The following is a 12,780-nucleotide window of genomic DNA, read 5'->3' as shown; positions in this document are numbered from 1 at the left end:
ATAATGTCACATTGAGAATAATTTATTTAATTTTTATGCTTTACAGTAAATTCACATGCGATCAGGTTATTCTTCATCCAGGAGCAGTCACAGTGATCATGACTCTCCTCCCACATGTGTTTGCTCCAGAAGACCCACAGGTAACTGCGGTAGCTTTGGTTAAATAAGATACGATTGACACAGTCCTTCTAATTTACACAAATAATTATGAACTAAATGTGAAATCAGGTGTTTCATTTGTAAACAGCTTGGCCTGTAGCATGATTGACTAGAGCCTTCAGTTATGTGGGCAATATTGTTTCTAAGAAGTTTTGCTTATTCCTCTAATGTTTAACCAAACATGTAATGATCTTTTTTTTTATTTAACCAATATGGTCCCATTTAGATTTAAAACTTCTTTTCAAGGGGGAGCTGGCTAAGATATGCAGCAGTAATCAAAACACGGTTATGAAAATTACACAATTAAATACACTCTGACAGGCAAAAAAAATAGAAAAATTTACATAAATATAATTCAGTTGAAATGACAAGTAGTCTAAATTGATTTGTTGAATGTTAGTTTTAAGGGATCTTAGTTTTGATTTAAGCACACTCAATAAAATAAACTTGCAAAATTGCAAAAAGGCTTGAATTCAATTCAGTCTTTCTTCCTTTTTGCAGCTCTCTATGGAGGTGCAGTGCTCGCTGGCTCACCACATCCTATCTATGGTCAAATCGGAGCGAAACCGACAGATAATGTGTGACGGGGGACTGGTGTCCACTCTCCTGACTCATTGCCGCAGCATACTGCTGTCTCCCAACCACCATCTGCATCTACCTGTGACGCGGATTTTTGAGAAGCTCTCCTCCCAGGCCATCTCGCACTCTGAGTTCAGGTGAGACACAGCCTGTTACTATGGTTTAATGTTTGAGTGTTTGTGCTGAAGTTTTCTGTATTTACATCCTCTCAGACAGTTCCTGTGCTTAGGAGATCCTCTCATGTGTTTGGCAGACGAAACATCCAAACAGGTTCAGACAGAAAACAACCCAACACTTCAGACATCACATTCAAAGGGTAAACATTTCACTTAAAATGAAATGATTGTTGTATAAGATTTAGAAGGCCTAAAAGGCAAGTGAAAATATTTCTGTTATTGATCTGTTTTTTAAGTCTGACAAAAAGTTGTCTTTTCTTGACCTTAAAGTATGTTTTAATGCACAGATATTTTTTCTTGAACAAAATCTGAGATTGTTTGAATAAAACATTTGGAAGTCTTTTGCACTTTGTACTCATCTCGACATCTGGCAGAATAACAAACGCTGAAAAATAAACGTGGTCTAATTAGTCTTTTGTATGAAAGTTTTTGGACACCTGGGTTTTTAAAAATTTCCCTTTTTTCTGTATTTCCTAAGGTTTGTGTATCGATGTGCAAGGCAGGTTAGGTCATTGCGTTAATATCTGTCCTTGAGGGGATTATTTATAACTGTTCCTTCACTTTTAATCTTAATAAAAACCAAATACACATTTCATAACCAAGAAAACTCCCGGGATGTTTGTTAAGGAAACAAATCACATTGAGCTACATCAGAGATGGGTTCTTCAAAAACAATTTTTCTCGCTTGCCTCTCAGAGCTCCTGCAGACATCTGGTCCCTCCTTAAACTTTCTCTTCTTTAAACCAGATGAGAACACAGATGCTGAATCTTCTAGGAAAACGCTGAAACGGTCCTTCAGCTTGTTGCAGCCTTCGACATCGTTCGGTTCTGCCATTCCTGTCCACCAGATTGTCAGTCTGGTTTCCATGACAGCACCACGCACCTTCAGACCACACAGAGTGTCTTCCTCACCTGCCTTTGTAGAGTTTGATATGAGCGAAAGTGGATATGGGTGAGTTGTTTACAAAAAAATGTAGTTGCAATAAGATCTGCAGCAGACAATCAATCATTTAACTAACGTCATGTTTGCTTGTAGGTGTCTTTTCCTTCCCTCTGTAGCCACGGTGAAAGGCGTGACTTCTGATTCTATCGCAACTGGTGGAATTGGAGGAGGTAATTAATAATTCACACTGTTGAACTACTTTGTGTGTTATCTAGTGATATATAAAATGTTAAATACTCTCTCGTGTTCAAGAATGCAGAGGCTTTCCGCCAACATCCGGCCTGTCATTTACCTGCTGGTTCCAGATCAACAGGTTCAGCTCAGCTTGTGACTCCCACCCGATCCGTCTGCTGACAGTGGTCCGCCACATGTCGCGAACTGAACAACAGTATATCTGTTTGTCAATCTCCTTCTCAGCCTATGATGGCTGTCTGGTCATCTCCACAGAGGAGGAAGCATTCACATACCTAGGTAGGAGAAGCGGAAGTTGGTTTCTGTTTGTCTTTTTTTATTTCTCAGAACTGTCAGGAAGCCCAAGTAGACCCATTCACTGTTTCTTTTGTTCAGATATGATGGAGCCAGAAGTTTGCTCTCCGACTTCTTTGACCTCGTCGCTCAGGTTCCGCTGCTCCAGCATGTTGGTTCCTGGCCAATGGCACCATTTGGCTGTCGTCATGGCCAAAGATGTGAAGAAAAGCTGTTTGACCTCGGCCTACTTCAATGGAAAGGCAGTGGGAACAGGAAAGGTAGATGGGAGAAGTGAGAGAGAGCTGATAATTGAACAAATGAATCTAGGGTTTTACATCATTTAATTTCATTATACCTGTTTTCCTCAGATGAAGTATATTCAGCCATTCCCAGGTCAGTTTGTCTCCATGGACCCCACAGCTGTGATTGATGTGTATGGACTGATAGGGACTCCAGCGATGTGGAAAGATCATGCAGCGTTGGTGTGGCGTGTGGGTCCCTGCCACCTGTTTGAAGAGGTGTTGAGCTCAGAGACTGTGGCTGTGGTTTACACACAAGGCACTGCCTACCTAGGGAACTTCCTGGCTCTGCGTAACATGGGTGAGTCTGTGTTTCCCAAGAGATCTGAAACAAGTCATTTGTTTATTTTGAAGAAGTACCCGAAGTTAAAATCTTTAAATGTGCTTTGTTTTTAGTTTTTATAGAGTGAGAAGGCATATTTGTGTATATTCATGACAATCAAGTCTAATCAGTTACTTTCATGTTTATCTGTTATGTACATTTATTTTAGAAAAAATGCAGCACAAGATAAACGACTGAACATTGTAGTTTCCAAACCTGTCTTGGTGTTATGGTTACATGTTTAGCGGTTGTTTCCAGGCTCTGATCCGAATGCCGAGTCTTCGTTGCTCAGACTTGTTTATGAGGAGAGGGTCTCTTTTGGCATCAACCCTGCAGTTTCCACTTTGACAAATGTGGTGCAGATTAGAGAGGATTACAATGAGGTGGATTGCAGACTCATTGCGAAAGAGGTACAGCTGAGGCGAATCCTTTCTGAACATTATTCTGTTGTTTTCATGAAGAATAACAGTAATTTTGTGTAATTACAGATGGGGATAACATCTCGAGATCACTCAACACCTGTTTTTTTCCTTCAAAACATTAGCAAGCACCTGAGTGGTACAGCTCGCACCATAGGTGCTGCTATGGTTGGACGTTTTGGTAAGCAAGATAAGATTTTGAAAAGTTCTTTGAAAAGTCTTTGAGTTTTATTTTTTAATCTCTGGAGTCTCTTTTTTTCCAGGTGTCCGAACTTTCATCCCCAAGTCTGCTTCCACTGGTTTTCTGTATGTTGGTGGGCCTGCCGTTGTTCTCAGTCTTGTTGCCATGGCAGCAGATGACGGCTCTTTGTATGCGGCTATTAAAGTTGTTCTCTCAGTGCTGGAAACGAACTCCGCAATGCAAGCCGAAATGAACCGCATCAATGGATACAAGGTTCTTCTGAGCTTAGCAACACATCTGTAAAATAACTTTTGTTTCAGGCATGAACATGTTCTTACAGTTTGAGTCTGTTTTGTTGTATTTTGTACTTTATCTAGCTGTTAGCCTTCCTGCTAAAGATGAAGAGCAGTCTTATCAGCCATCGAACCTTTCAGCTGGCTTTGTGCCTCTCAAGTTCAGTGGAGATGAGCTGTGGTACTGGCTACCTACAGAACACGCCTGCTTTCCAGGCTCTGCTATGTGACTTGGAGGTAAAAATCAGCATAGCTTTAAAAATTAAACATATGTGCAAAAGTTTATTTTTTGCTGTTTTTTTTTTTTTACTGAAATAAAAACTTGAAGCTTTTACTTTATCCCTCATTTTTAGGTGTGGCGGGATACGCCAGACAGTCTGGACCTCTCAGTCCTAAAACACTTTGCTGATATCCTGAAATCCTCCAGGTAATCCTCAAAGTTAACAGCATGTGGCTTGCTGTAACTCAGAGATTTATAAGTCCATATCCAGTCTAATACTATACCACAACAATTAAAATTGTCCAGAACATTGATAGTCTTCTACCCCCTGTTACTCACAAAGCAGCTTGAAAGTTTTGACACTTACTTGAGTATTTTCAAAGCTTTCTCTGTGAGATTGCTTTAGTATGTTTGTGTGTTTGCCATTTTGACAAAATAAAGCCTTTTCATTGTATTTAGCGATAAGGAGGGAGGTGACAGTTATAAGGAAAGACACTGATGTGATGATTTTACAATAGTTGAGTCCTCAAAAGCAGGTGTAATCTGCGCCAGGTTGAAATTTGTTGTAAATGACATTTTTGGCAGAATGCTTAGATGCTAGAGTTAGCATTGTGACTGGGTCAGCAGGACATTAAAATCACAATAAGGTCATGCCTACCTTCACACTGAAATGAGTTTTTCAAACTTTGCCATGATCTAGCATTATTTAGTTGGTGGTGGAGATCTTGGAGACTGGTATTCTTAATCCTGTATGAAGAAAGGCTAAACATATTTAGATTTACTGCTAATTGTCACAGCCAACAAATCATGTAAAACAATAAAGAGGACCTTGTTCTGAACTGACAGCTTTTATTGGCTGTTCTGTCAATGCACAGAGAAGCCTGTCATCAATATCACAGAACTGCAGAGCAGAAAATAGTCAAGGGAACGTTCAGCAGAATCAGTCAGGAAGGTTGAGGAGAGGACTGAATGCTTGTATGGATTGCTGAATTAGATTTTCTGTCTGCGGGAACAAATTGTGATTGATATCGGTGCTGTTTCTGTTTCCCTCATCATAACCGAGCAGTGACAGCAGGAATGCAGTGGTCATGCACAGCGTGGGCCTGCTGCCAAAGCTGCTGTTTGATTTCTGTGATCCTGCGGTGACCCTCCAAAGGGTCCACATTATCTCTGACATCATCACTTTACTCCTGAAGGCTCACATGACTTCTTCAGACATAAGCAGGTAGAGTCTGAAGTTGTTGTTTTTTTTTTAAATACTAACAACCTATTTTATAATTTAATGCTTTCTGCATGTGTCTTTTTGTGTGATAAGACTTGGGCTTTTCCTGGTTTACACACTCCCTCCTTCCAGTGAAATTTATGAAGGCAGTGAGATAGTGGACTGTGAGGTTTCAAATGACATGTCAGGTACACAATTAACAATCCCATGCATACAATGACAATACATGTCTGACATCTGTGTCTGATAGAGGGTTGTTTTCTGCCATTCAGGTCCAGCTAGCATCATCTGCATCCGTAACAAGATGCTGCTTGTAATTTCTGAAATCCTTAAATCAGACAGCCTTCAAAAATGGTGAGGATGAATACTTTTTACTCTTTGTTAAGCATCAGTGTATAAATAGAAGGTAGCATATGTCTTTTTTGACATAAAGTCATACCATGGCAGGAATACCTATCCAAATTAATCTGTTTTTTTTATCCCCCAGTCACCAGGCCACAGTTTTCCAATCTCTTGGCAGCGATTGGTTCCTGCTCTTCCTTCAGGCCCACCTCCACCCGTCCACTTTGAAACTGGGCCTCATCCTGCTCACACAGTTCCTGTCCAATCCAGGACAGCAGAGCAGCTTCAGAGAGGGAGTGATGCCAGGAACTCTCATAGAGGGCGTAGAGGAACCATTTGTTATCATGGGTAGACAAAATTTGATTATTTTTTTAAATTATTATTTTTATTTATTCCGTTGGAATTTTGTGGGTTTTAATGGTTATTTGAATTATTTTTGAGATACAGTCCTATTTAGACTAAATCAAGTGGTGCTACACTTTATTTAAATAATACCGTTCAATCTTAGATCAACTCTAGGTTGTAGACACCACAGCAAAACAAATACCAAAAAAAGAGCAACAAACGTGACAATTTTATTTTAGAAAAACTAAAATTTCAGTTATTGTGCCATTTTGTTTATCTGCAGTTTGTGCTTTTTAAGGCACAAAAGGAGTCGCTTGCAAAATAATCTTTGTTCGTACCAGTTGATTACATTAGTAAGGTCAGACCATTTTGTTAGTTAATCAAATAGGTATATCATGGTTCTCACACCAGTTAATGATAGTTTTTAAAAATAAATCTTACTTTTTGTTAGTCACTGACTCCTTGCCTTCTTATCAGACAACCTTCGAGTCCACTCTTGGTCCCAGGAGTGCCTCAGCACCACTTGTCCGGGTTTTGATGTTCTCCAGGAGTTGTTAGTCAGACACACTCACGTGCCACAGGTATATGAAGCTCTAGCTGCTCTTCTACTTGGGAGGAGCACCAGTCACATGACAGCCGGAGAGGTGGGTTACTCTGCACAGTTTTGAATCCTCCCCTACAGTACCAGTTTGTCATCATCCTTTCATTGAATCTCTCATACAGCTCGATTTGGATGATGCCCTGCAGGAATTAATTGAGAGGCAAAGGGAAGCTCCCTCTCAGCAACTTCGTGTTGAAGCTGCTATGACGCTCCTAGAGCTGGTTAAAGTTATCATCTCTCAGGTTGAAAGAACTTAGAAGAATCTAGATTCTCATAAGTATTTTTAAAGAAAATTTACAGTGAAGAACATGTGTTTCTGTTCTTGTTTCAAAAGCCTTTATCTACAGATGAATCTGACAGTGAGGCACCATGGGAAGTGCAGCTCCCAGCCAGTGTAATGCAGTTCCTTTGTCTCCTTCACAATCTCCGACCAAGAGACCCACTGTGGGCATCACCCAAGTTCCTGCGTTCACTCGCCAGCGTTGTTTATCCTGTGGAGATTTCAGAGGTTTCTTGTGTGGTTATGGTTTTATAAAGCTCTCCTATAATTTATCATCTGTGGAGTTTCATTGTCTGGTTTTCTTTCTTACCGTAGGTTAACCCTTGCAAAATAAATAAGAGAGAGGGCACATTCAGCACTCATCCAACTAGGAAGCCGGTGCTCGACTTCATGCGTATTCTGCTGATGGACAGTCTTCTAAACGTGTGTTCAAGCTCCAACACACATCCCACAGTTCTGCTGCTGGAGGTGAATTTCCAGCCATGCCATCAGTCACCTTGCTGCTCAGGAAACCATGAATGTCAAAATAATTTGGGACTTTTAAGGATTTGGAGTTTGGACAGTCTTTTTTATCTGAGACTTGATCCCAACACATCATAACTGGTTTTATAATGAACATACTGTATATCTAAACATAGGAGTGTATTTTTTAAGAGTAGATGTATCTGTTTGACTGTTTGAGGGACAGAGAAACTCTTTAACCTTCAATATTTGCTTTCAACATCAGGAACTTCAGGCTTGTACTATGCGTATCTTATATTATTCAGTTTGTAGATTCCAGTCACGATCAAGTGATGAATGCTACAGTAGAAAATCTTTTTTTTTTTCCCACTGAAAACTCCTTTTCAGTTTGACCAAATTCTGCAAAACTCTTTTTTCTCCAGAAGGTGCCACTCTATGCTCATTTACCAAACAAAGCAGAGCTAAGGTGTTTTTGATCGAATTATTCACCACTAGGAGGAAAAAAAGCACCTAGATGGCCAAAACAGTACATTTCCTCACATGTGTTTTCACTCACATCATCTATGCACTTGCCGTTAGATAAAAGATTTTTTACTTCTGGCCTAGTTTTGTCCTGATGGCACGTCGCTGGAGCAAAGGCAGACTTTTCAATCTGAATTGGTGGAGCTGATCATGAACATCATCCATATGCTCAGCCATGAGGACGATAACAACACCCATCTTACTTCACAAGGTAACATCACAATACATTACTTTTTTTACACCTAAATCTGTACTCAACAGAAATGAAATAATAATTTTATTTTTTCTGTTAGTCTGCAATAATCAGAATGCCGAAGGAGAGATGGGTACTCTGATGGACAATGTGGTGCTCTTCTGTAAGACTATGCTGCAGAAGCTTCACAGTGGAACATTTGCTGGAGATCCTGAAAGTTTGCTCGACTTCCTGGCTGATCAGATTATGGTGGTGAGACACAGACAGACGGCTTTCACAAAGTTTATTAGACAAATTCATATCAACATGTGATTAACTTAGAGAGCCTTTCAGCAATAAGAGATACATCTTTGACATAAAAATAATGTAGATCAAGTTTTTCAGGCATCGTCTGTCTGATTCTAGGCTGTGGGGAAAGCTGTCACTCAAAGGGAGAGGGCTGTGTCTGCCCTCTACTCGTGCACCAATAAAGTCCTGCTTCACTTCCTGTCCCAACCGCGTCATTCCCGAGAAGAGAGGGAAGTTGTCATCAGGGCACTGCAGACCTTCATGGGACGCTGGGATGTTTTCATGGCAACCTACAATGCTAATGTGAACTTCATCACCTGCCTACTTCACTGTCTGCTGCTGATTCGCTCTGGCAGGTAAAAAAAATATGTAAAACTACTAGACAGATACAGCATTATATGCCATAGTATAAATGCAATTCTTTCACAGTATCAAAGTATTGTGACAAAAATTTTTGGTAGAGAAAATTGTAAACATTTTAAATAAACTCATACCAAAATTAGGGGTAGTTTTTAAGTGCTTATTGCTTAGAATATTAAATATATTTTGCCTGTCTGCTCTGTATCGTACAACTCTGCTGGCTCCCTTGATATTTGTTTATTTATGTATTACCTCCAAAACCTTAGGTTTAATACTTTTCACAGGCTGAAGGTACCTTTTGTTTTACACTCACAGGTTCACAATTAGTACACATGTGATGGGGAAAAAAGTTAGTTTTTTCTAAAAAAGAAAAGATGTTTTAACCAATAAAACTGGCAGGTGAGGAGTTAAAAAATATGTTGGGGAGAGAAAACTGTAGGTACCAGATAGCAAAAAAATATCTTGGTCATGTCGAAACTGTATCTGGCTTCTTTTTGAAAGAACTATGAGCCTTAAGAATGGGCACATTTGTTGCCGCTTTTTTAAAACTCTAATATGCCTCAATACCAGAAACTTCTGCCTTTTTCACCTAGTAAATATTTGACTATATTTCTAAATTGACACATATCCTTCTTTTGTAGCTACCCAGAAGGTTTTGGATGTGTGGCACAAAAGGGTCACAAAAAGAAATCAAGCCCTTTACCTCGCAGAAGTAAAAGCCCTTCCAACCTCAGTAACGGAGCAGACATTACAACAGGTTTGATCCCCTTTTTTAGGGATTTTATGTTTATTTCACTCCTCAGAAAATACAAAATGTGTGTTTTTGTGTGTTTTCTAGATGACAAACAACTCGTGTCCTTAGCAGAGGCCTGCTGGTCAAAGGTAATATCAGAAAGACAACACATACTTGAAGAGAGCTACAAGGTTGAAATCTCAGCGAGCAGTACGACGGAGACGAAGCCGGTGAGCATGACTGAAATCAGCCCCCTATGGGAGGAAATGGCACACAAAGCTTGGCAGCTGTACACAGGTAAGCTCACATTCTGCAGACAACACAGAGGGTGAAAAAGCATGACTGTGAGAGCCCAGGTATTGATATTTATGGCTTCTCAGAATCTCAGAAGACAAAAGCAGCCAGCAGATCTCAGAGGACGCTCGATGTCATCAGTAGTGCTCTTCGTTCTGCTTTGGGAAAAGGTCACGAGTCAATAAAAGCAGAGGTACGTCTACATTGCCTCACATGTTTTCCATCTTGTGATGTTACACACGCAAGTTTTAATGTATCTTTGCAGAGGGAAAGTACTGTAAGTTTTCACCTAACTCAAAAACAGTCCACAAATCTTATCTTTGTGGAAGAGTCGCTTAAAGAAATTTAGTATTGAAAGAATACCACAAAATCATGTAGAAGATACTGAAAACATGTTAAAACTTGCTGGCTGTGACAAAAAGTTAACTGCAAAACACAGACCACCCCATGTTCACACCCACATGTGATGGTAGTGGTGGCATCATACTGTGGAGATGCTTTTTTGTCTGTGGAGACATGGAAACTGAAACAGCAGTAAAGTATTGCCTCGGAAGGGATAAATATATTTTGCACATTTTTATTAGTTAAAAAATTAAAACCCTCCATGCTTTTTAACATTTTAGTTTTGTACTACTTTGTGTTGTTGTATTAATATATACTGCTCAAAAAAATAAAGGGAACACTTTAAGTGTTAAACACCTGTTTAAGTGTTCCCTTTATTTTTTTGAGCAGTGTACATTTTAGATTAAGGTTTCCATGTGACACAATGGACAAAGTTCAAGTGGTATGAATAGATATACAGAGTTCTTCAGCATAGAGGTTTTCAACTCTAGATTTGTCTCCACACAAGACACACAGTTTTCTCCTTTGAGGTATCTGGGGTTGTTACCTTCTCCCAGATCCCAGAGGACTGTGCCAAAAGTCCATCGAAAGACAACAATGTGCTTATGCTGTGGGCCATCCAGCCCTGCGGGGGTGTTTATTTTTTTAAATAGATTTGGATTATCACAGCTGATTGCCCCTGAGTGGGCTTTGTAATTGATATCTGTTAGGACCATCCATGGGAACACTAGCCACAGCACACCGTTTGCCGCTGAAGGTTAAAGACGCCTTTATTGTTGTTTTTTCCCCCCCGAAACACGTGGCCCACATCATTAGTTCCCCCACAACGCTTAAGACGTTGAGCCATCTGGAGCAGGGAGCAGGGACATATTACTCAGGCACACAGGCATGAAATTACAGCGTCTGTGTGTCTGTCTCACACTCCCCAAAAGTGTACGTGTACGCTCTTGTTTGTGCATGTGTCTTGCCCACAGAAATCATGCTGGCAATTACAGTGGTAGCAATCTGATGAAAACATTACTCATTTGATGTTATTCTTTATCATATCAGTTTCTGACAGGCTATCAGAGAAGGTGATGAATTGTTTTTCCATCTGAGATGCAGGGAAGAGGATGGCAGGAGGTTTTAGTTCTTCATCCTTACGGTGTTTTGCTGCATAAATGTTGCAGAATGTTGGTAGTGTTTAAATTAGAGATGTGGAAACAATCATCAGCTATAGTCAGCTGCTCCTCTCACCTTTTCATCCATCTTCTTGAAGTAATAAAAGCCATTAATTAATTTGTAGATCATCAACTTATGACCTTTATTTAACAACTTGTGTGCTTTTGATGAGCTTCTTTGCAGCACAGTGAATCATGTCTCTCAACAGTATACAGACCCCCTTTAAAATGACACCATTATTGTTTATTTCTTAACCATCTCCCATGTTTAATCATTTTGTACAATTCAAAATGAAATGCCAACAAATACAGTTTAATGAAAAAAAAAAACTGTGGGAATATTCCAGTTTATGGGGTAAGTTCAGCATATTTTATTTTTCAGTAAGTGAGACGTGCCCACTCTTACCTTGCAAAAGCTTTCCAAATTTCTCAAACTGTTGTAATGCACCTGGTCTACAGCCCTCTTTTGGTCGTGTCACAGATGTTCTGTCAGCTTTAGTTCTCCAACTCTGTCTTGATTTTGAGCTGGGCCTGGTAGACCTGGACTCATTGTGATGCTGAAAAAATAAAATCTCTTTTCATTATCTGCTTCCATCTCAACCAAAACTTCAGTTTTATTTGAAGAAAAGTAGCCCAGGCCCATAGCATGATGCTGCCACCACCATCCTCACAGTGGGTTTAAGGTTCTTTTAAAGGTGTGCAGTATTGTTTTTGTGCCAAATCATTTGAAAATATGTCCCAAAAATTACATTTCGGTCTGGTCAGACACATTCCTACACAACACTTTAAGACTTTTTGCCAGCCTGGATGTCATCTTTTGATGAAAATAGTTATGTACAATTTTGTAAATTGTGGCTTTGTCTTAAGGATAAAAATCAGCAAATGGTAGAAAGATCCTGGAAGAGCTGTATCTCAGGTTGATCAGCTTTACCACAGTTGAGGCAGGTGTAAACTGAAGAAGACTGAATGCTAAAATTAAATCAACAGGTGTTTCAGCAACACATTAGTATAAGGGTGTGTACGTGTATGCATCTAGGCTATTACATGTTTTTATTTATTTCGTTTTTTCATCATAGGATATATATCATAAAAGGTGGAATACATTGTGAGAAAATTTCACCAAAGTCATTTTTTTAAGAACTTGCCTTTTTAAGAGAGCACTTTTGAAAGCAAATGCATCTACATTTATTAACCAAATAAATAGGTTTATTGTAGGTAATGGAGGAGAATATAAAAACTGGTAAGCAGACTTTGTCCTCAGTTAAGCTTCAGTGCAATCCTTCCAGAGATTTATTTCATCAGCGAATGCAGTTTCCATAATCATATCTGTGTCCTCATATTAGAAAGATAATTAACAGCACTAATGATCACGTTAAGTTCATTACACATTCACTGCCAGCTCAGAATGAAGTTGACATTATGTTGCTTTATCATCAAAGGTGGCGTATTGTTGGGAAGTCATTAAAATGGAAATGAGCGCGATGTTCAGATGTTAATTGCAGAGGGAAAAGATGAGTTATGTATTTAATGCAGCATTTTAAAAAGCCAATGAGGTTCCTATCTGCTAAATAGGGTAA

At 39.5% G+C, this 12,780-nt stretch overlaps 1 protein-coding gene across 5 annotated transcripts in view; it reads left to right on the top strand.

Annotated features, from left to right (window-relative positions):
- wdfy4 (WDFY family member 4) overlaps positions 1-12,780 on the top strand; it is a 53,962-nt gene that overhangs the window by 13,520 nt on the left and 27,662 nt on the right. For all 5 annotated transcript variants that reach the window (XR_004337862.1, XR_004337863.1, XM_032553484.1 and 2 more), the window contains exons 15-41: positions 47-140; positions 661-875; positions 951-1,054; positions 1,662-1,866; positions 1,951-2,027; positions 2,110-2,328; positions 2,425-2,603; positions 2,694-2,925; positions 3,205-3,356; positions 3,435-3,546; positions 3,629-3,819; positions 3,924-4,076; positions 4,193-4,266; positions 5,126-5,284; positions 5,375-5,469; positions 5,554-5,635; positions 5,769-5,971; positions 6,446-6,612; positions 6,692-6,811; positions 6,904-7,077; positions 7,165-7,317; positions 7,918-8,044; positions 8,127-8,278; positions 8,432-8,670; positions 9,316-9,431; positions 9,513-9,704; positions 9,788-9,894. Coding sequence is in view for 3 of the 5 variants with exons in the window: in XM_032553484.1 (XP_032409375.1) it covers positions 47-140; positions 661-875; positions 951-1,054; positions 1,662-1,866; positions 1,951-2,027; positions 2,110-2,328; positions 2,425-2,603; positions 2,694-2,925; positions 3,205-3,356; positions 3,435-3,546; positions 3,629-3,819; positions 3,924-4,076; positions 4,193-4,266; positions 5,126-5,284; positions 5,375-5,469; positions 5,554-5,635; positions 5,769-5,971; positions 6,446-6,612; positions 6,692-6,811; positions 6,904-7,077; positions 7,165-7,317; positions 7,918-8,044; positions 8,127-8,278; positions 8,432-8,670; positions 9,316-9,431; positions 9,513-9,704; positions 9,788-9,894 (4,093 nt within the window). In the remaining 2 variants the exon portion in view is untranslated. The remainder of the gene's footprint in view (positions 1-46; positions 141-660; positions 876-950; positions 1,055-1,661; positions 1,867-1,950; positions 2,028-2,109; positions 2,329-2,424; positions 2,604-2,693; positions 2,926-3,204; positions 3,357-3,434; positions 3,547-3,628; positions 3,820-3,923; positions 4,077-4,192; positions 4,267-5,125; positions 5,285-5,374; positions 5,470-5,553; positions 5,636-5,768; positions 5,972-6,445; positions 6,613-6,691; positions 6,812-6,903; positions 7,078-7,164; positions 7,318-7,917; positions 8,045-8,126; positions 8,279-8,431; positions 8,671-9,315; positions 9,432-9,512; positions 9,705-9,787; positions 9,895-12,780) is intronic.

This window comes from Xiphophorus hellerii, chromosome 22 (assembly GCF_003331165.1).
Source record: "Xiphophorus hellerii strain 12219 chromosome 22, Xiphophorus_hellerii-4.1, whole genome shotgun sequence".
Lineage (NCBI taxonomy): Eukaryota > Metazoa > Chordata > Actinopteri > Cyprinodontiformes > Poeciliidae > Xiphophorus > Xiphophorus hellerii.
Note: the sequence above shows the minus strand (reverse complement) of the source record. Positions and strands in the feature narration are given on the sequence as shown.